General features: G+C 45.1%; 2 protein-coding genes across 2 annotated transcripts; one reads left to right on the plus strand and one right to left on the minus strand.

The window, feature by feature from the left end:
* Positions 1 to 76: 76 nt before the first annotated feature.
* On the minus strand, positions 77 to 8,471 carry LOC129387539 (uncharacterized). Its single transcript, XM_055076560.1, has 3 exons — positions 7,791 to 8,471; positions 6,275 to 6,864; positions 77 to 1,005 (listed from the first exon to the last, which is right to left on the minus strand). Exons 1-3 carry the CDS (start codon positions 7,928 to 7,930, stop codon positions 836 to 838), a joined length of 900 nt encoding a protein of 299 aa, XP_054932535.1. The 5' UTR covers positions 7,931 to 8,471; the 3' UTR covers positions 77 to 835.
* Positions 8,472 to 10,254: 1,783 nt separating this feature from the next.
* Positions 10,255 to 20,195, plus strand: LOC126541336 (short-chain dehydrogenase/reductase family 9C member 7-like). Its single transcript, XM_050188087.3, has 4 exons — positions 10,255 to 11,391; positions 14,673 to 14,918; positions 16,160 to 16,486; positions 19,943 to 20,195. The coding sequence occupies exons 1-4, from the start codon at positions 11,128 to 11,130 to the stop codon at positions 20,174 to 20,176; spliced, it is 1,071 nt and encodes a 356-aa protein (XP_050044044.1). The 5' UTR covers positions 10,255 to 11,127; the 3' UTR covers positions 20,177 to 20,195.
* The last annotated feature ends 1,371 nt before the right edge of the window (positions 20,196 to 21,566 follow it).

Genomic DNA, 21,566 nt, shown 5'->3' on the forward strand with positions numbered 1-21,566 from the left:
TTATCATGCAGTGAGATCTAAAAATATGCAAATGCCAGGTAGCTGGTCAGAACCAAGGTAACGTTGTTTGCCGTCGCTTGGAGATACTCATATTATTTATTGCATTCCGCCTAATTACATAATGTCTTAATTAACTGATCACCTTCTCAAATATTATATTTAGATGAAAAGTGTAAATGAGAAAATTGTAGAGCAGCATGAAAAACCCCTGATACAGGCTTCTGTTGCTCAATGCGTGCTGCACAAAAGTATTTTTTCCGAGCGTGAAAGTAGCCCGCAAATACACGCAAGGTGGCTCGAGCGGCCAGTCTCACGGCAATTTTTTAGGGTGAGGGCACGGTTTTGAGGGTGAGTTTCATGATAACAAACCTCCCCTACAGCGAACGCTTCTCGCGTCATGTAGTTTGGAGCACACAATAAAATATAAATGAAATCATTTTAGTATGATATGTCCAAAGCACAAATATACAAGAGCATATGAAAGAGTACATACGCATTGTAGCCGATAATATGTTATTGCACATTTCTCATATAAATATATATCTTTGGCATTATAAGTGCCTTAGTGATTGTTTGTTAATAAGTACCTTATAGTGATACTTAATGGCAATGTCTGGCTTGGACATCGTTTTACCTGTCGACATATCTGCTTCCTGGATTGCCCTCACGAAAAATCAAGATCAAAGGAAAACATGCGCGCTCTTCAATATCGAACAAACCAGCTCTAGTAAGCCGAGCCTGTTAATAGAAATGACGTGCCTGCTAGAACGAAATAATGACACCTGTAAATATATATCGATGCCAATGCACCGTATTGGTAAGAGTTGCATGTGGACTACCGCCACAATGCGAACAGTTGTCCATCAATGCACTTCACGTGGAACTTCTCCGTTGGAGGCATCGTACTCTTGCTGGTGAGCCAAGCATCGAAAGCGCTTTGGTTCGCCGCCGCCTTCTCTGCGCTGCCACTGGTCGGAGTTCGCTGTTTCTTGGCAAAACTGGCCTCTGTAACACAATATGCAAACATAAAATGGTTTTCGAAAGCAACCTATATTTGTAAAAAAGGAGAGAAAATTTTAAAAATAGGATACGGACTCAAAATTTGTAGCGCAATACATTACTTTTCGAGTTAACACAATCCCTGACTCTGGAAAATGCAGTGCCTCAATGCGTTAACTGAAGCAGCAATGCATTTTGCCGCTTATTTTGTATCCACACTTCTCAAAACAGGTGCTAGGCAGCAGATCGTCTAGCAAATGGTTTTGCTTTGCGTACTGGCAAATGAGCGTATCAAATATCACGTTAATTAAAGCTTAGAAGAGTGCTCTTTAAGTTCAATATAATGGACGCGAAGAGAGCGCTTCTGTATCTAAAGTATGCGTAAATGCCAGAGATGTGAGTTATATTCGCGTTTTTCATGGCGTCAGCTGTATGCCATTGAGTTTTCACTATGTAATGCAATTCTCGTGATATGTTTAATGTAGCTGGCAGTAAAGAATTTCAAAGAGCCCAACCATATGCGCGCCTGCAACTAGCAGCTGGTGGCTGACTCACGATTTTCATGACAGAGGCACCTGCCTACAGTGACTCACTATTTTGAAATCAAAGCGGTTACACTCCATACAATCTGTGAGCTACCTGCACACACAGTTTCCACCTCAATTCACGTCTATGACGCACTCACACTTGTTCACCCTTTGATAAATTATAAGCGTTACCATCAGCATATTGAAGCCTATTGCAGGACAAAAATATCTTCTAGAGAACCCCAGCTATACTGAAAATCTTAGAGCCTAATTATCTTAACCTCACCACTCTATCTGATTGGTAAACTTCAATAACTCTGTTTTTGTTCCCTCGACATTCAGCACCACATATTCTTCTTTTTAATTCTAGGTCGCGACCTACTAAAATAATTTTCTACTGGACTTTGAACCATAATCCATTACCGGTCATCTGCCCTATATAACAGTAACAGACTGTCATCAGCGCTAGCACCCTGTATAGGGTGTTTCATTAGCAGCACCAATTTCTTTTTAATTGCCTATGGTAGATAGCACAATTCTAACCAATGAGCTACAATAATAGATGAGGCAGGCATTACTTCCACGAGAAATCAAAATGCTTAATGGAATGTCTAACATAAGTATATTAATTAACTTTTCATTTGATTACTTTATGGCACATGTTTTCAAAATATGAATTGTAGCTGGTGAGTTTGCAACATCGACTTGGAACAAATTCTCAGTATGGCACTGGTTTCGAGATACGCGCAGTAAAACTTGCGATAAGGATGCACTGTTCCACTTACTTTTTTCGAGAACGGTGTTTTATGCATTGAAGCCCAAAAGTAACTGGAACGTCAATGCATTTAGTCAGAAACTTTCAACTATATCGAAACTAGTGTAGTCCTGAAAGTTCGTTCCGAGTGGATACGCCTTGCGTAATCACCGGCTAAATTCGTAGATTGAAATAAGTGCCACAAAGTAATTGGTCAAAAAGTTATTTATTGTAATTATGTTTCGTAGAATGAAATAAGGTCCACAAATTTGTTAAAAAGTTCATTATTGTAATTATGTTACTTATTTAATCATGCATTTTGATTTTTTGTAGATGCAATGAGCACCTCATGTAATTGGCGTTTGTAAGTGCGCCCGTTGGGATAGGGCCTTAGTGCATGCACACTTCCGCTAACTGTGGTATCACGGGGAGCTGTTCATTTCGGTATTGTTATACATGGGTTGCTGTGGAGAGATCCAAGTAAGAGTACCAGAGTAGTTCATTCAAGGGTTAGAATTATGCTTTCTGTCACAGCCAATTTTAATATTTTGGTGCAGCTAGAAAAAAAGACGCCTGGTACAAGGGTCGTTTGATAAGTATGATAAAAATACAAGAGATGGCGCTACAATTCTGTTTTCTTCTAGGTGGAACGCGAGAAGCACCCTTCATATGAAGGCAGAACTTGTTTACGTTGGTACCGACAGTTAGTAAACTTCTGACAGCCATTGCCACTGGGCTGTGTGGTGATTCCTGCAAAATAGAAAAAGGTGAATTTCGAGCAGTGATCAAACATCTTTATTTAAAACAGTGGACGGCTGCCCAAATTAAAGCCGAGTTGAGCGAAGTTCATGAAGACTCTGTAACATCCCTGAATACCATTTACTACTGAATAAATTAATTCAAACGTGGCCGAACTTCGACGCAAGATGAAGCACTTAGTGGGCCTCCAGTTGCGGTCACCACGCCAGAAATGGTATCGAAAATTTATGGAACTGTCATGGAAGACCGCCGAGCGAAGGTACGTGAGATAGCTGAAATTGTAGGCATCTCGGCAGGAAGAGTTCACAAAGTTCTTCGTGAGAAATTGCACATGAAGAAGGTCTGTGCACGTGGGGTGCCGCGACTGCTGACGATCGACCGAAGGCGCATGAGGGAAGACATCTCGAAGCAGTGTTGTTCGATGCTTGATCGCAATCCGCAAAACTTTTGGCGTCTATGTGTGACAGTTGACGAGACGACCATACATTATTACACTCAAGAGTCTAAACAGCAGTCTAAGCATTGGACTGGGCCTCATGAAGGTGCTCCAAAAAGGCAAAGACTGTTTCTTCAGCCAGAACGGTGATGTAGACTCTCTTTCGGGATTCACGAGGAATAACCTTTGTAGACTACTTACAAAATAGCAAAACGATAACAGGACCATAATATGCAACACTCCTAGATCAACTGAAGAAAACAATTATGGGGTTTTACGTGCCAAAACCACTTGCTGATTATGAGGCACGCCGTAGTGGAGGACTCCGGAAATTTAGACCACCTGGGGTTCTTTAACGTGCACCTAAATCTAAGCACACGGGTGTTTTCGCATTTCGCCCCCATCGAAATGCGGCCGCCATGGCCGGGATTCGATCCCGCGACCTCGTGCTCAGCAGCCCAACACCATAGCCACTGAGCAACCACGGCGGGTATCAACTGAAGAAAGAATCGCGCACTAAACAACCTGAGTTAACACGGAAAAAGCTTATCATTCATCAAGACAACGCTCCGCCCCACAGATCACTTGTTGCAATGGTCAAATTGCACGAGTTAGGCTTCCACCATATCCACCCTATACTCCGGATTTTATGCGATTCATCATCATCATCATCAGCCTGGTTATGCCCACTGCAGGGCAAAGGCCTCTCCCATACTTCTCCAACTACCCCGGTCATGTAATGTTGTCCCTGCAAACTTCTTAATCTCATCCGCCCACCTAACTTTCTGCCGCCCTCTGCTACGCTTTCCTTCCCTTGGAATCCATTCCGTAACTCTTAATGACCATCGGTTATCTTCCCTCCTCATTACGTGTCCTGTCCATGCCCATTTCTTTTTCTTGATTTCAACTAAGATATCATTAACTCGCGTTTGTTCCCTCACCCAATCTGCTCTTTTCTTGTCCCTTAACGTTATACCAATCATTCGTCTTTCCATAGCTCGTTGCGTCGTCCTCAATTTAAGTAGAACCCTTTTCGTAAGCCTCCAGATTTCTGCCCCGTACGTGAGTACTGGTAAGACACAGCTGTTATAAACTTTTCTCTTGAGGGATAATGGCAACCTGCTGTTCATGATCTGAGAATGCCTGCCAAACGCACCCCAGCCCATTCTTATTCTTCCGATTATTTCAGTCTCATGATCCGGATCCGCAGTCACTACCTGTCCTAAGTAGATGTATTCCCTTACCCCTTCCAGTGCCTCACTACCTATTGTAAACTGCCGTTCCCTTCCGAGACTGTTAAACATTACTTTAGTTTTCTGCAGATTAATTTTTAGACCCGCCCTTCGGCTTTGCCTCTCCAGGTCAGTGAGCATGCATTGCAGTTGGTCCCCTGAGTTACTAAGCAAGACAATATCATCAGCGAATCGCAAGTTACTAAGGTATTCTCCATTAACTCTTATCCCCAATTCTTCCCAATCCAGGTCTCTGAATACCTCCTGTAAACACGCTGTGAATAGCATCGGAGAGATCGTATCTCCCTGCCTGACGCCTTTCTTTATTGGGATTTTGTTGCTTTCTTTATGGGGGACTACGGTGGCTGTGGAGCCGCTATAGATATCTTTCAGTATTTTTACATACGGCTCGTCTACACCCTGATTACGCAATGCCTCCATGACTGCTGAGGTTTCGACTGAATCAAACGCTTTCTCGTAATCAATGAAAGCTATATATAAATGTTGGTTATATTCCGCACATTTTTCTATCACCTGATTGATAGTGTGAATATGGTCTATTGTTGAGTAGCCTTCACGGGTAGCCTTCACGGGTATTGTTGAGTAGCCTTATGCGATTAGCCCTATGCAACTTTTTCCTCTTTCCAGACCTGAAGAATTGGCTGAGCGGACGGAAATGTTCTTCAGATGAAGATGTTATGTCAGTGGTAAATGACTACTTCAACGGCCTCGAGCCATCCTTATATTCTGAGGGGATAAAAAAAATTGGAGCACCGCTAGAAAACTGTGTGGAGCTGGAAGGGAACTATGTTGGAAAATAAAATATTGTTTTTTGCAAGCATGGTATCTTTAATTGCTTTTTACCACACTTATCAAACGACCCTCTTATAGTGAGATAAGCTTATTTGGGTTGATGGCAGTCAGTCAGTTGACCATAAACATCAAGTGATAGGCTGGCATCCATTGCCTTTTTTTCCACTTCCTATCTCGTTTGGCGGCATGCACAGACCTCGAGTGAGCTTTCCGTTGCAGCGTTGTGATTTTTATTTATTTCATTATAATTTTCCGTACGTTTATTTATTTTAGTAATATTGTTTATTCATTTATTTCTTGCGTTAATACACAGTAAAATTGAGTAACCGAGATAACCTTACCTGAATCTTTCCAAAACAACCCATATTTAACAAAGCCTAAATTAACAACTCACCGTGATACCACAGTTAGTGGACGTGCGGATTCGCTAAGGTATTCTCGCAACGAGTGCACTTACAAACTCCAATTTGTTCTTTATGTTATCCTTCTCGCGCTTCCACTTCGATTACTTCCTGTCCGACTCTCGTACAGGTATACTTCTAGTAATTCTGATACTTTATCTGTGCCCGAAGTAACCACTTGCGCTCTCCCCATCTCAATTTTCACTCCACCTGAGCATGTCTGCTTCAGCGATAATGTACAATGCCAGCCGCGGCTCACATTGAGATAGCCTCCCCACATTCTTTCCATCAACACCACCTACAACGTTCCGTCCACCAGAACAACGCGCGACCAGAAAGCGGCGTGACCCTACCCTGCTCTACTTGCTTCCTGGCAAGCCATTCCCTGCACTTTCTCTCGGAGAGCGCGCACGTGCGCTGCTCAGTCCGCTTCCGCTGGGCCTCGGCGTCGGCGAGCCGACGACGCTCTTCGGCTCGCCTCGCCGCCTCCTGCTCCCTCTTCGTGGCACACCACGCGGCGAAGGCCCGCTCCGCCCGAGACCGCTGGCTCGCCTCGAGTTCGGCCGCGGCGCGTGCCTCGCTCAGCGCGACCCTCCGTGATTCGTGCTCGTGCCGGGCGCGTTGCCTCCACTCGAGATCCTTGCGCAGATACCACAGCGTCCACGCACTCGGCGCCTCTTCGTGCGCGTCGTCTGTGCTCGACACCGACGACGGGGCAGTGGTGGTTCCAACGCTGTCGGTGCCTTGGTCGGCGGTACGACGCTCTCCCCCGCAATCGTCGTCCCCGTCCTCGCAGTCCAGAGTAGGACGCGACGCTGAGTCACCGCGCTCGTCCTCCGAGAGACCGATGCTATCGAACTCCTCCGTGGGCACGTCCGCATCGTCGTTCGCGCCAGCGAGGCTCGCGGTAGAGTGGGGTGCGCCGAATGCGGTGGAGACCGGGCTGTGAAACGGTGTAACGAGAGTAACGAGATCATGAAATTGCGAAAGTGGACCTTTTGTGATATGTACGAATCCTTTGGAGCATCAAACAAAACATTGGACAATAATGGAAAGAAATGAACTCTACGAAAAAAAAAAGTGACAAACTCGTAAACTACTTTCGCAAAATCAATTTGGCGTATTATCGACGCTATGACCGGTTACCACAGCCGTGTTTTGCGAATTGGCCTAGATGTACTTACAAGCGTTATGGTATAGGTCTATCGCAGACGCTCTAAGCAACACTTAAATACGTGTGCAGCGGCGGATCACTGTAGCACTTGCAGTTGGACGTATAGTCATGTAATATGGCTATAGTGAGGTGCTGTATACACTTAGTTATACACTATCATGACATAGCACAGACCAACAGGCCGTTAACAATTGTCTTCCGTTGTACACAACGCGTAATATGTTAAAGGACACTTCATCATCGCACAATCGCGACCATGTCGGCAGGACCACAGCCGACTCCCAACTTATTTTAATATTCTATGCGGCCTATATACGCGACTATCAAATAAATGGAGAAGAAAAGTTGTATGCAAAGCCGGCGGATGCACCTTGCCAAACAGATAACAACCAGATAAGTAAGAAGGTACTATAGGGCTACTACATCTCTTCCTTTAAGTTTAATTTCAACAAAAGGTAATAATAAAATAGCGAGCCATTATTAGAATTTATTTCGCACGACATTCCTCGTTGAGACGCTTTCCTGCAGCTCGCGAGACACGTGGTCTGTCGGCTTCGTTGCCCTTCATATAGGCAGACGAGAAGCATTGAATATTCCCACAAGATTATGAGTATACTCCTAAGCGCAGCGGAACGTGCCTTGGCCGGGGATCTTTCGCTGCCACGCACTATTACACCAAAGCCTACCACGCTTACCTTGAACCTGCTTCCACAGTAGCCGCTTCCATTCTTTTGAAGCACGACACGAGTTCACCGGCTTCTCGCTGGCCATCAGCGGCAGCGAGCTCGGACGGCGGGTTGCCTTGGAGACAAGTTTTGTTTCGCACAAGAACCATGCTCGCGAGCGCTTCGATCCCCGCTCTTTCGCCTGAATCATAAGCGCCCTCGCGTGGGCCTGTGTGCGTGCGTGCGTGCGTGCGTGTGTATGACGATGATGATCATTGTGATGACGACGATGCTATTTCTTTTCTATTTTTTTTTTTTAAGGATACGATTGCGTCCTTGACCAAAGGCACATGGGAAAGGAGGAAAGGTGAAAGAGGAAGTGCGTTTGCGCCTGCTTGCCTTATTATGAGCCATGTTTTGAGACAACAACTTGGCTTCTAACAGCACAGTACTCAGCAAGAGACATTAATAAGTCTGCTGGTCACAGGCTTTCATATTCTCAGTTTGGTGTCGAGCTCTTTTCTGCATGACAGATATCCACTAGGGGAACTGGCCATACGAATGAGGAATTAAGTGAGCATATATAAATAACAAGATTGTTTAAAGTAGAATAATAAGCTTATTTAATGAGAAAATATTACGAACTTCTCTAAAACAGTGATTGAAAGAACATCTGACAAAATCTCGCAGAAAGATAGAACCCCTAGCAACGTATCACGTTTTGTGCTTCTATAAACGTATAGAGCGGCATTGCATATTGTCTTCTGGCTGTAGCCAAACTGCGCAGCTCCAAATGATAATAAATTTGAAATGTTCATTAAGAATGCAAGATGTTTGATACACTGATCGGTGGTGTCATACTGTCTTCTTGCTCGTCTACTCCTACCCAATATGCCAGCGCCGCTGAGAGGCCTCGAGCCGCCAAGCGTTTGCGTAACTGAATAACACTGTCACTCGTTCGGCTCGTCGTGCCATTTAATTTGGCAAGCTTTTATTAAATCCGCAAGTCATGGGTAATCTCATACGCAACACCTCCTGAATTCGCAGTTCTTGTTCTGAGTGTATGAGCTTATTTTTCTTGTGTAGCGCGAAGGCACAATCCCAAAGAAGACACACAGACACATGCCACAGACGCTGATACCGCTTTGTTAGTATCACCTGTGACGTGTGTTTGAGTGCCTTTCGCGCTGCAGTGTATTGTTAACCGCATTGAAAGGCAGTGCTGGACGAACATATCAGAATCAGAATCGGTTTTTATTGAGATCATTAGAAATATTACAAGTTGCTCATCTTCAGAAGGAGGTCCCGAAGTCAAAGACTGCAATGGGACCTCTTTTAGAAAGTAAACGTAATAAAACAAAAGTACAGCAGTTTTAACAAATTATTAACATAGAAAAATTACAGGTTTTAGTATGAGTAGCATGATTGAAGAATTACATATACTTAAATGTCATGAAAAAAAGCACTGTAACACAATCTTGTTGACAACTGATAAAGTAACTGCGTAGATTACGTAACGAACACAGTATAATTTGTTAAATCGAATGTATATATGAGGCAGAAACAGAAACCTAACGGTATGGCAATGAAAATGAAATGAAGGCACCCTGAAAGAATGGTTGTGAATATGGACTAGGCATCAGTATTCGACAGAATGTAATGTTTTCATTGTTTCTTGAATTCGTTAATTTTAAGTGTTTTTATGTATAATGGTAGTGTGTTCCAGAATGCGATAGATGAAAAATAGACGCTCTGTTTGCCATAATTAGTATGTATTTTAGGTAAAATGAAGTTCCTATTTATTGCAAACCTGGTAATATTAGTATTTAATAGATAAAATTATGGTAACAAGCTATCGCATCGTGTGTAATTGATTTGACGGAACAAAAATGTACCTAGATTATATTTAACGAGTTGTGTGACTGTAAGAATGTGATTAGTTCGTAAAAAATAGAAGGCATTGTTGTTATATGAGCTAAATGTAATTATCATAATTGCCTGATTCTGTAGAATTTACAATGAGTTTAAATGGGTTACGTAAGTGTTTCCCCAGCAAGTAACGCAGTAGTTAATGTGGGAATGAATAAATGAAACGTATAATGATAGTAATATTTGATGGTCAAATATGTTTCGTGCTTTTAGAAGTACCCTAATCCCGTAGGTAATCTTCTGTTTTAGTTTGGTTAAGTGTTCAGTAAATTTAAGATGTTTGTCTACTTCTATGCCAAGATAATAGCATGAAAAACTTGCAGGGATAGGACTTCCGCCCAAAAAGATAGGAGGAATGGAGTGAAGTGTTCGTTGGTGGGAAGTGAATACAATAAATTTTGTTTTCGAAGGGTTTATCTGTAGCTGGTTAGTATGGCACCACTCCAGCAGGCTGTGAAAATCGTCATTAAGGTTAGATACTAAGGCTGTAATACATTTATTGAAATTAATAATAGTAGTCACATCTGCATAAAGTATACATTTCGAAGAGGACAGGCAGTTAAGCAGATCATTGACGTATAATAAAAATTAAAACGACCCAACATGGAACCCTGGGGCACGCCAATATTAGTGAACATGGTTTTAGAATGAACGCCTGAAATGGTTACTACCTGCATTCTGTCTGTTAAGTAATTCTGTGGTAACAAGAGTGCTGGGCCGGTAATTCCTAATGATTCAAGCTTACGAAATAAGATGCGGTGGTTTATTTTCTCAACCGCTTTACTTAAATCTATAAATACTGAAGCTGCATAATTCCCTTCATCGATAACGAGTTTTAGTTGATCGGTTAGAGCAACATTTACTCCCCTTATTCAATCATTCGCCCACAGAATGACCATAAAGTCGATCTGCTCCGCTCTACCCTTCCCCGCCCTCATATATTTCTTCTTATTCTTTTCATTCACCCCTCCCTCCCTTTCCCCGGCACTACTGTAGTGGTATCCGCCACCAAGCAAGGCAACTGGTTGGATTTTCCTCAGTGTAATGGCACAACACAAACTCTGAGGAGAAGGAGGAGGAGGATCCTCCGTCATGGCTCGTACCCACTGAGGACCAGAAATCGACAAATAATCGGGCGGTAGGAGGGGTAAAGAATATTTTAAAAATTAGTAATTATAAGTTGAAACCAAATTAACAAATTAAGATTTTCGTATTAGGAGTTATCTAGTATATTGTGCAGTGAGGCATGTAGCCGTGCTTTTCCGCTACCTATAATCGCTTCCTTCTTCTAAGGCACCACGTTTGCCTGCCATCATAAAAGGAATCAACATCAACAACTCTGGGTGCCAGGATCAGAGAAGAAGATAAGTGCCATTCGCGTGCACGTCGCCAATCCTGAGGCAGCTGCGTTCGAACCGAAGGAACCCGAACTGCGGCCATGCGAGGCTACGCGGGCATGCTTATCACCATGTTCCTCGCACTGTTCTCTGCACTGTACATGGTTCCCCTAGTGCGCACCATAGCGCATCTGATATCCCTCACCATTGTCGTAGTGGTCGTCTCGCACTACCTGGCCGTCTGGCTGTTGAAGATGTTCACCTACAAGGTGGTCCCGTCCAAGGGCAAGGTGGTCGTCATCACGCGGTGCGACAGCGGCTACGGCAACAGACTCGCTCTGCAGCTCGATCGACGAGGCTTCACGGTAAGCGGACTCACTGCGCGAGTACTGTCCTCCAAAGAGCTCCTGCCTGTAACCATACACTTTTACATCCTAGACACAGACGCCTATCGTAGTTACGCTCAGCTACACGGAAAACATAATCGCGGTTACGTCATACGTACGTATTTTCCACGGTTAAGTGAACTGCCGCCATGTTTCCTTGTTTTTTTTTTGTGTGTGTGTGACTGAGCATTACTACAGTAATCCATAGCTGCTGTTCACGATTTATCTAGCTTGCCCTTGTAATTAAGCACACTTCTCCACACACCTCGTTTGACGCGACCAAGGTGGCAGACTTCTGACTAGAATGGTAATTAACGTGTCAGCATGACATCATCCCTGCCGCTGTCTGCTGCGTGCACCATCCATGCTTTCAAAACGCGTATCTCAGCTTTAGCAGGCCTACTAGGAGGAACGCGACAATTATCGGTTAGGGCAAGTTAGATGTGCAGGAAAGCCTGTTTATGAAATTTCGCATATCGGCCATTGCACTCCATAGCTCATGGCCTAGAAAAAGAAAAACAAGCTTTAACATAATTATGTTGTTGCTGTCACACGAATGGGGCACTACCAGTGCCAGATTATTAAAGGCAGTAAGTATCCCTAACTCCCTTAATGTTTTATTTTTTTTTCTGTCAAAACTAATGGCACCTGTAGCCTCCTAATTCTGTTCAACTAAATCAGACGGCTAACCATAGAAAGGTTCGCCTGAAATAGGTTCCAACTTGTTTATGATTTCATTGAGCGAGAATGGGTGCGATGGTCCCACGTGTATCGGTATCGCATAAGGCTTATTCACACTTGGCAACAATCTGGTCAGCACTGTCCGCAACAGCATGAGAACCGCGCTGCCGGCGTCCCTTTCCCACTTTACGACCAGTAAATATTGGGAGACGTGTTCTAAATGACTGCGGGCGAATTGTTTGCCAGCAGTTTGGCAACACACGTCACATATATAAGAACATATCGGACAACACTTTCGAGAGTGGTTTCACCAGCCTCTGCCGTTAGTTTGTTAGTTCCGTGCTAACATAAGTATGCGTCAGATTACTATATGGAAGTAGAGAAATAATGAGGCCACCCTGATCGCACCACGTGATTGATACGGTGATAAACATTCCGCCTGTTGCACAGGGCCGAAGTAAAAGATGTCGCCTAGTCAGACACATTTCAGGTTCGGCGCACAACTGCATCTGTAGCACCGAATGCAAGGCTTTCAAGACATGCAACCACGTGCCGCAAAAATTGCTATAAAATACATACCAATGAAAGAACGCGACAGCAGGTGTTGGCAAACGCTGTCGCTCGTATCCATTGCCGACGCTATCAAATATCCCTGTTTTTGCAACGCTTTTGGGCAGTGCGACAGGATGATCGGCAACAGGTCTTGGCCAACATGATAGTCGATCGTTGTGGAACATGTTGGCCGGTGGTAGAAAAGCATTTTCCGTGATTTTCATAAGCTCATAGTATTACCGCGATGCCGTGAAAAACGCGATACGCTACTTTCGCGTTTTATGTATATTGCCGTGGCCATACTATGAACTGAGAATAGGGGAGCGCATGGCTTTTGGTATACACGCAGCGCCGTCTGACTTGCCTAACTGCGTTTGCGAAAAGCAAGTGTACATCGCGTGCCATTCCGTCGTGACCGTACAGAGCTCACGGAATGAAACGCGAGTGGGGGTATCAAGTATAACATTGCATATGTATGTGCAAGTATACTCAAGACTACCACGTCATGTTGCTAAGAATCTGCCTACTGAAGGTGACGCGGACTCCGATCTGAGTGTACGCGCCAAATTTATGCCGGTATCACACGAACTGCAGAGGGTGGAAACAAAGGTATGCGCATTATTCAGCCATAAATCGACGCGTTTCATTCCGTGACCACTTTAGATTGTTCTCCTTTTAGCCGGTGACCGTCTTTTACGGTGTTATCGCTCTTATCCAGTCACTAGGCGCAAGAAGCTCCGGTGTTCTTACGGAGTTTCATTAACGTTGTCGCCAAACTTATAGCGAGAGAGTCTTATTTAATCAGACTGCGTATGCGACGGGAATAGTGCATGGTGCACCTTATCAGATGTGCGCGAGAAATAGCGATTACTCCGCAATGCATTAATGCTTCTATAAATTGCGGACGGACTCAATCGGCGAGTTTAGATTCGACGACCGACGATTGTATTCGTCACTATCGTTGTTATTTTAGTGTTCCCTGTACTTTGTGTACAGGTTCACCCAATAAAGTGTTAAATTCTCAAGTAACATTTTCGGCAGTGTTCAATTCCTCGTCGGCTTTCAACCATACATACTCGTTTGCTAGGCATTTAACATAATTTTGAGAGTTCATATATATAGTAAAACATCTCTTTGGATTCATATCGCACACTGACCACGTATACTCCGCAAAGTGCAATAACGCGTCTATACTCATGTGCATCACATGCTTCAATATACTGTTCCTTTTTACTCTCAAATATCGCAAAAGATGTATCCTCATTTATAGAGAACATAGTAAAAAAATCTACGCAGACGTAAGCATCCGCTTGTAATCCAATACGAGCTGAAAAAAAAGTAAATAGAGCGGCTTGACAAGCAAAACAGCCTTGTTATAAAAATTGTGCAGTCTTTTATTATGAAATAACGAAACTGCTCGAGTGGCTACTAATAAGTCATTTTTTGGCAACTGAACTTCTGAGCGATTGTACCCGCCACTTCACTGTCTTGTTGTTGTTGTTGTTGTTGTTGTTGTTGTTGTTGTTGTTGTTGTTGTTGTTGTTGTTGTCCGCGTGATAGCCGGCGGCTTGCAGTACAGACGTGCGTTTTACATGAGCGTACGCAAAACATGGTGCACACAAGCAACCAAATCGACTTGTTACGGCGTTCGCAAGTCTGTTGCGACCACTGTACTGAAACACCGTATATAATGTGTCAGTTAACTGCTACCTTATACACTTCGCAGGAGGGAACTAGCGCAGCGGTCCCGCTTTATTGCATGCCAAGACGTGTGATTTTCTTGAACAGTCATTTGAATCCATCTCTTTCCTACTTACATTACTGGATACTTACTGGATGTTTTAAAGCTAGCCTTTCTAGGCGAGCCCCCACGGACTTTGCTGACAGCGGCGTCACCGCAGCCGCCGCTGCTGCTGCATGCTGCAGTTAGCGGCAATCGAATAGTCCAGCCTTAAGTCTAGACAGCCAAGTGTTTCACATTATTATCAGGTTGGGCTATTCACACAGTGACCTGATCTTTGGCATAGGTGGTGGCCGGCTGCGTCAGCACAGGGAGCCCCGGCACACAGCAGCTCATGCTGCAGGGCTCGTCCAACATCCACGTGGTCGATACGGACGTCACGCAGCCCGAGTCGCTGGCCGAGTTCGAGAAGCACGTGCGCGCGCTGTGCAAGGGCGACAACCACCTCTGGGCCGTCATCATCAACCTGAGCGTGGTGTCCCTCGGCGAGCTGGAGTGGTACGACGACGATGACATGCGCTGGACCTACGAGGTCAGCTGGCTCTTCGGTGGCACATGGTATCTAGCAAGGGATGTCGCTGGAGTCATCGTTCTGACTATAGGATATATGCCTTGATCAGTGCAACGACTGCTTTTCCCGGCCGAGTTTATTCAGGAACGGAGTTGGCTTGACAGGGAGGAGTCACCTTGTGGAAATGTTGGCTGCGGCGACATCCCTTCTTAGACAACTGTTGATCGCTTCGGCTTCGTTTTTTATTTCCTTGCAAATCTGTGTTCTGAATAGACGGCGCTGGTTCAAGGGAAGGGGGTTAACGGGGAAGGAGGGAGTGAGGAGGTTGGAAGGAGGACGCTCTGTCAACCTGAATGCCTTTAAGCGCGCCTGATTGTTCTGGTGCAAGAATAGCAGTGCTCGTAGCATTGGGCGTTTTTTATCTTTCTTGTAATGCCTGTTCCTACGATACACGATTCGATGTGGAAGGGTTTTTTTTTTTTTTTCAGGCTGTGCGGTGTCCCGTAGTCAGGGACTAAAAGCAAGCATATCAATCTTGCCTGACGTCGTCTTAGGCTAGTGTGAGCCCTCTTCAAATACAAAACTAGAACAAATGACGTCATGTGGCAATCAAAGAAAGTCATTTGCAGAGTATCCAAGGCTCGCAGAGCTTGAAGGTCGTCACAAGGACGCATAAATAACGAGCCACAGAGCTGGACGCAGGAAGAAGCATCCTCTTTGACATTAAGACGAACTTTCGTGCGCGAACAGCAAATAAACGTTACATCGTCCTGACTGCTAATATATAGTGTAGGTAAGAGTTCTGCAACCGCCGAACTGTCACGTAGTTGACACTTTGGAACGGGCGAATAAATTTAGAACATGACTGCAGGTCAGTTATTTACTTGACAGTATACATGTATGTGCCATTTGTGCGCCTCATTCATGTCATTTAAAACATAATGGACGTTTCCGCATCTATACATGAGGTTTCATTTTACTATGCAAGTTTTCTATGTTTTACTTCCTGCGTCGACGAATTGGTATACACGATGCTTTCCAGAAGCCACGTCACATTCCCACAGTAAAGCCGAGGACGCTGAAACAACCGAAAACGTACTGTGAGCAAATACTCATTATACTAGTTAAGCCTGTCAGAATCTTTGCGAAAACTAGAACAAAAGCGTGACAAGGTCATACATACATGTGTGCCCCATAAGCAAGCACGGCAAGATATAATGAAGTTACGTTGCCGATACGTTCTTGTCTTACCCTTCGCGCAGGTGAACGTACTCAGCGTCGCGCGCGTGGCCAGGATTTTTCTGCCGTTGCTGCGCGAGTCACCGCACTGCGGTCAGCGATTCGTCATCGTGAATAGCGTGTGGAGCCGCATAGCCGTGCCGGGCACAGGGCCGTACTGCATGAGCAAGTACGCAGTACGCTGCTTCACCGAGGTTCTGCGCCGCGAGCTGATCAAGTTCGGCATCTACGTGGTTGGCATCGAGCCGAACCTGTACCGGCTGCCGCAGACGGAACCCAGTTCGCTTTTAAAGTCGTACAAGTACATGTGGGAGAAACTACCCGATGAGACCAAGGACCTTTACTCTAGGGTAAGTCTTTCGAAGCGCTGACTATAGGACGTGTCTACATGTCTACATTATCTTCAAAGAGCTGCATTATATAGCACATTCTTGGTCAGGAGTTCCGAATACGCTGTTCACAGGGCGGGACTTGTTCTGGCGTTTTGATTAGGTGTGTTTTGTAGGATGCATTTCCACGTAGCAGCTTTTTCACCCCTGTAAAATGACGTAAATTAAAAGACGTCCTTCTTAGAACAGCAACAGAAACGACGACAGCTCCGCGAACGTGTACAATACACGCCGAAAGATAACTGCCAGCGTGCTTGTCGTGCACGTGTCAAGTACTTGTGCACGAGGCCCACGCCGGTACTGCACTTAAGCCGTACGTATTTGCACAATAAGGAAAGAAGTGTTTCTGACAGCAGGACAGAACAGCTACCACCCATGCAAGCAGGATGTCCTGTATAAAAAACGGCAGCTGCGCCAACCGTCAGACACTTGCTGTGAGAGGGCCCCAAGTGCGCAGCCCTCTGACAAAAGCACTGAAGACAAGTGGCCAGCTTCGAGGAGTGGATCCGTCTCGCAGCGGAGACCGACAGTGTCCTGCGAGCGCTATTCGCCTTTGCTGCGCAATAGGGCATTCTCCGCATGGTGTAACCGTGCGGGGAATCATTCCTCGGTGGCTGGTCCTGTCCCCATCTCCCGATTCCTCCAATTCCATTGCCTGTAATAGGCCGATGAGCCATCCATATTTTAATAAAGCTATCTCATCGTCCTCACTAAGAGTGTGCGAATATGCGATATTCCTAATACAAACCCGCTTTACTATTGAGTTCGTATTCGATTTCAGAAACCACTATATACGAAACTGTTGAATATTCGTTTCTTTTCGTACGTCGTGAAACATGATACTGACTGAAGTTTAGAAGGACAGAAAGCTCGGATGAAAGTAGAGTGTGCTGTGAATTATTACACTGCAGAAAAGGCCGCACACATATTCTCGTTTTCAAGCTCCTAAGTTGACCAGACGTCCAGTTGCGAACGGCATTACATGCATGTATCATATAATGCAAATAAACCCCTTTCTTATTATGCTATTTCACTTTCGCATATATTTGACTTTCATTGTTTTTAAGTGTGAATACGTTCGACATTCGGTTCAATATTCGAAGGTCATTTTTCTCAAATACTCGTACCCGATTTCATTCGGAAGATTCGCTGTCCGTACATCCTTATTTTTCATTGCTTCAAATCCCGAGAGATGAAACATACAGAGTACCTCGCTACCCTGAGCTCCGGAACACCAGGCAAATAGGCAACAGCTCAGGGACATGATTAAGAAGAAGCAGCTACGCTCTCCATGTCTCTCTGGCCTCCGAGTCGCCGTCGTTCCCGCTCTCTCCCTTTCGACATGAACTTGCTTGCTGCTGTTAAACTGTATCTCACTTTAACCAAGGACATACGGCGTGCTTCTAGAAACGTCGGGCCCTTCGATAACCTTGAAATAGCAAAAACCACTTAAGTACACTTCAGTACTGAAGTGGCCAAAAAAATAAAAACAAAGGCAGGGGTGACCGCTTCTGTGAGGGCATTTTCGTAGCCAAGGTCAAGGTCAGCAGCAGGGTGTTCTTTTTCTTTTCGCCGGGAAACAACCAACCCAAGACCAGAATGTTTTGCTTTCGAGCCTGCCTCCAAAGCAAGCGCACTTAATCTCAAACCATAACATCATTTGTCGGCACTAGAGTGTTCGGCACGCGCAGGGGCTGCGGGCCTCGCATGCGACGAAAACATGCTCAGCGAGCCCACAGCCCCTGCAAAAGGTGGCTGCCACCTTGGCCCTACAAATTCTGGTGTTTCGGCGGTGCCGTCTTAACACACCGAATATACTTTAGAGTTAAGATACCTTTAGGTATTTTATTTATTTGTCGGTTCCAATTCCGCTTGTAAAAAAACACCTCATGTATATGCTCCTAACTCTGAAAGTAAGTCATCAAGCAGCATCTTCGTAAAACTGTAAGCGCAGTATAACTCCCGTACACTGTAAAAACCAGTCGTCACTTTAACGGTCATGCTTTTATCATGCTTTTTGACAAGCCATCCGCGTCATTCCGACGTTTCCGTCGTCGTGAACAAGCAGGCTAACGAATACCACACGAAAAAAAATATGAAAAAATTTGGCGATATTCTCGTGATTCGATTGGCTGCCGTGTGCAGCACGTCGTGGTGTGGGCCTCACAAAATGTCGGCCTGCCACCATTTTGACGGTCAAACGCTCGGAAACAGCGCTGCCAAAATATCTCCCGTCATTCACTGCAGCATTTTTATAGTGTAGCCTTACGCAATGTTTCTTTAATACTTTTATTTTTTATTACTTGATTATGAATAACATTTTATTAAGCAGACAGTTGTTTTCGTACTATGCGAGACGCCTCCCTTAGTCCAGGAATCCTTGGCACCGAGCCGTTCTCTTCGCCTGACCCACAAGCTTGTGCTGGTCATCCGTATGGATAATGGTCAGCTGGTGCTCCACTGCTCAGTGGAGGGTCGGGAGTTTGTTGGTAAGGGTATGGCACGTGGGCATTTCCACATCATATGGGATAGTGTATACAGGGTCATATGCAGAGTTTGCGTTGTGTAGGGAACATGGCGTGTAGGACTGTTCCGTGTGGATATTGAGTTGGTCTGAATTGCCTGAGCGTAACTGTTTCTTCTCGCGTAAGAGCGGGCTGTGGTAACCGATATCGTCTGCGGTTTAGATGGTAGCGACTTAGAATCTCTGTGTAGCGCTGTGGCACTGGGTCTAATGTACCCCCTGATACGCGGTGGCCTGAATATGGCTCAGCTCGATGTGCGTGCTCGTGAGCCGATGCGTGTGCCTGCATGTTGCCCTTCGGGGAAGCGTGTCCTGCGAAGTGCGTTGGGTTGTGAGTCTGCCGAGTTGGAAGTGACGGCATGTAGCTTGCGAGTCTTATAGTGTATGGTTGTGGGCTCCTGCGTAGAGGTGATTGCGACAGCTATGGCAGCCTCTTCAGCGGTTATTGTCCCTGCAGTGACTTTTTGGCCATGCCTGTACGTTAACGCCTATTGTATAATATGAACTATTTAGGCAACAGGCTGTATCCACATGAAGGAAGGCGTCTTGGGCGTTCGTGTAGGCCCGTTTCGTGGCCGTAACACGTGCATTCTGTCTGATACCACACATCATCCCACGGATACAAGGAGCGAATCAAAATGAAATTTACGTGATTTATGGGCTACTTAACGTGGCTGAGAGCTCAGGCATTTTTCACGTCAAAATGTCATGCAGAAGATCACCCTGCCTCAATCCCGCACATTTACGTTGCGCGTGAGCGCTTCCTCACAATGTATATGTATTATTATTATTATTCGAACTCGGATAGCGCTATTGTTATACATGTATTGCTAACTACATGTAACCTGCGTATATCGATCATTTTTTCTTTCCATTTGCCCTTTCTCACGCAGAGTTACGGTGACGAGATGGAGGCCAACATCCGGAACATAATAGTGAACGAGCCGGACCCCGTGGTTCGAGAAGTCGCCAAGAAAATGCTCGACTCCGTACAGACGGCGCATCCCAACAGGCTGTACCAGCCGGACCTGTTGACCCGCAAGATTCTGTACGCCGGTTTTCGTATGCTACCCGACGAGATCACGGATTTCTGGCTTACGGAGATATCCGGCCTGATGAAGGCTTGATTATTAAAGAAACGTAATCACCTGCTACCGGTTGTGACTGAGTTAACGTTCACAGCTTGCCGAGGCCGGGTTCGATTCCGCACAGTTGGTCGTCGGTGCTTGTGTTGTGTACGTCTCTGCCCCGTCGGCGTGCGACGTATTTCCACGCAGCTGTCAGCTACACAGAGGTTACGTGGCCGTTCAACACACAAAGCAAAGGCAAATTACAGGAAGCATGCCATGACCATAATTGGAGAAGAACAGTGTTGCCAACCCTATGGATTTGTGCGCAGTACATATGTAAATTTTCAGTAGAATTTGCAGAACAGAGAATGTTTCAAGCGCCTGCATTCCTAATTTTGCTTGGGGAAATCAGTGCTTCTGCTCGTTTTATAGGCAGCCTCATCGGTGGCACTCTTACGCACAAAGGTGACGCTGAGTTCGTGAAACCGGTACATCAAGAACAATGCGCTCTGGTGGTGTGTAAAACCTAATAATTTATCCGAAGTGAACACCTTATTGATTGTGCTTATAATTAGGCAACACTACATTTAGACGAGCAGTCAAACGGCCGAAGGGCTGTGTAGTCCCACTATGCAGGGTGTCCCAGCTAACTTAAGCCAGAGTTTTAAAATGCCAAGACGATTCAACAAAATGCATCTTGTTGGCTACTGTATGGAGGAAGTCACACTATTTTTTTGTATTCTGCATAATTGCATAATTGGTGAATATTTATTAACCAACCTCGGAGTCAACAAAATTAGGCAAAAAAATCCAATTAGAAAGTAGTAGAGCGCTTTGCAAAACGTCCGATTAGACAGTTTCTAACTTTCTATCTATTAGGCATTAGTGTTTTTCCGCTTACTACAGATGTTCTCGAAATACAAAACGAAATACCACGTGTCATGTCCGCTTGCGCGTCGTGATTGCAGCGCTCCCAATCGTTTCTCGTGCAAACGAACATAGCATCTATAGCAGTGTGTGCTGCCGCTTAAAATGGAACAGGGCAGTGACGCAGACGTTGGCTGTGCGATTTACGCCACTGATGTGCTTCCCTCGCGGCGGTTGTTGATAGCCATCAGCAGGCGCAGTTGCAGCACACTCGGCTAAATGCTGTGTTCGTTTGTAGGCAGAGCGTTTTGGAGCACTGAAATCACGGCGCGCAAGAGAACATGTTACGTGGTAATTTTTTTTTGTGTTTTCCGGGCATCTGTTGTCAGCAGAAAAACACTAATGCCTAATAGACGGAAAGTTAGAAACTGTCTAACCAGACGTTTTGCAAAGCGCTCTATAACTTTCCAATTGAAATTTTTCGCGTAACTTCGTTGCTCCCGAAGTTAATCATTCTTGACTAATTGCGCAATTAAGCTCAATACAAAAATATAGTGCGACTTACTCCATACAATAGTCA

The sequence above is a fragment of the Dermacentor andersoni genome, chromosome 2 (assembly GCF_023375885.2).
Source record: "Dermacentor andersoni chromosome 2, qqDerAnde1_hic_scaffold, whole genome shotgun sequence".
Lineage (NCBI taxonomy): Eukaryota > Metazoa > Arthropoda > Arachnida > Ixodida > Ixodidae > Dermacentor > Dermacentor andersoni.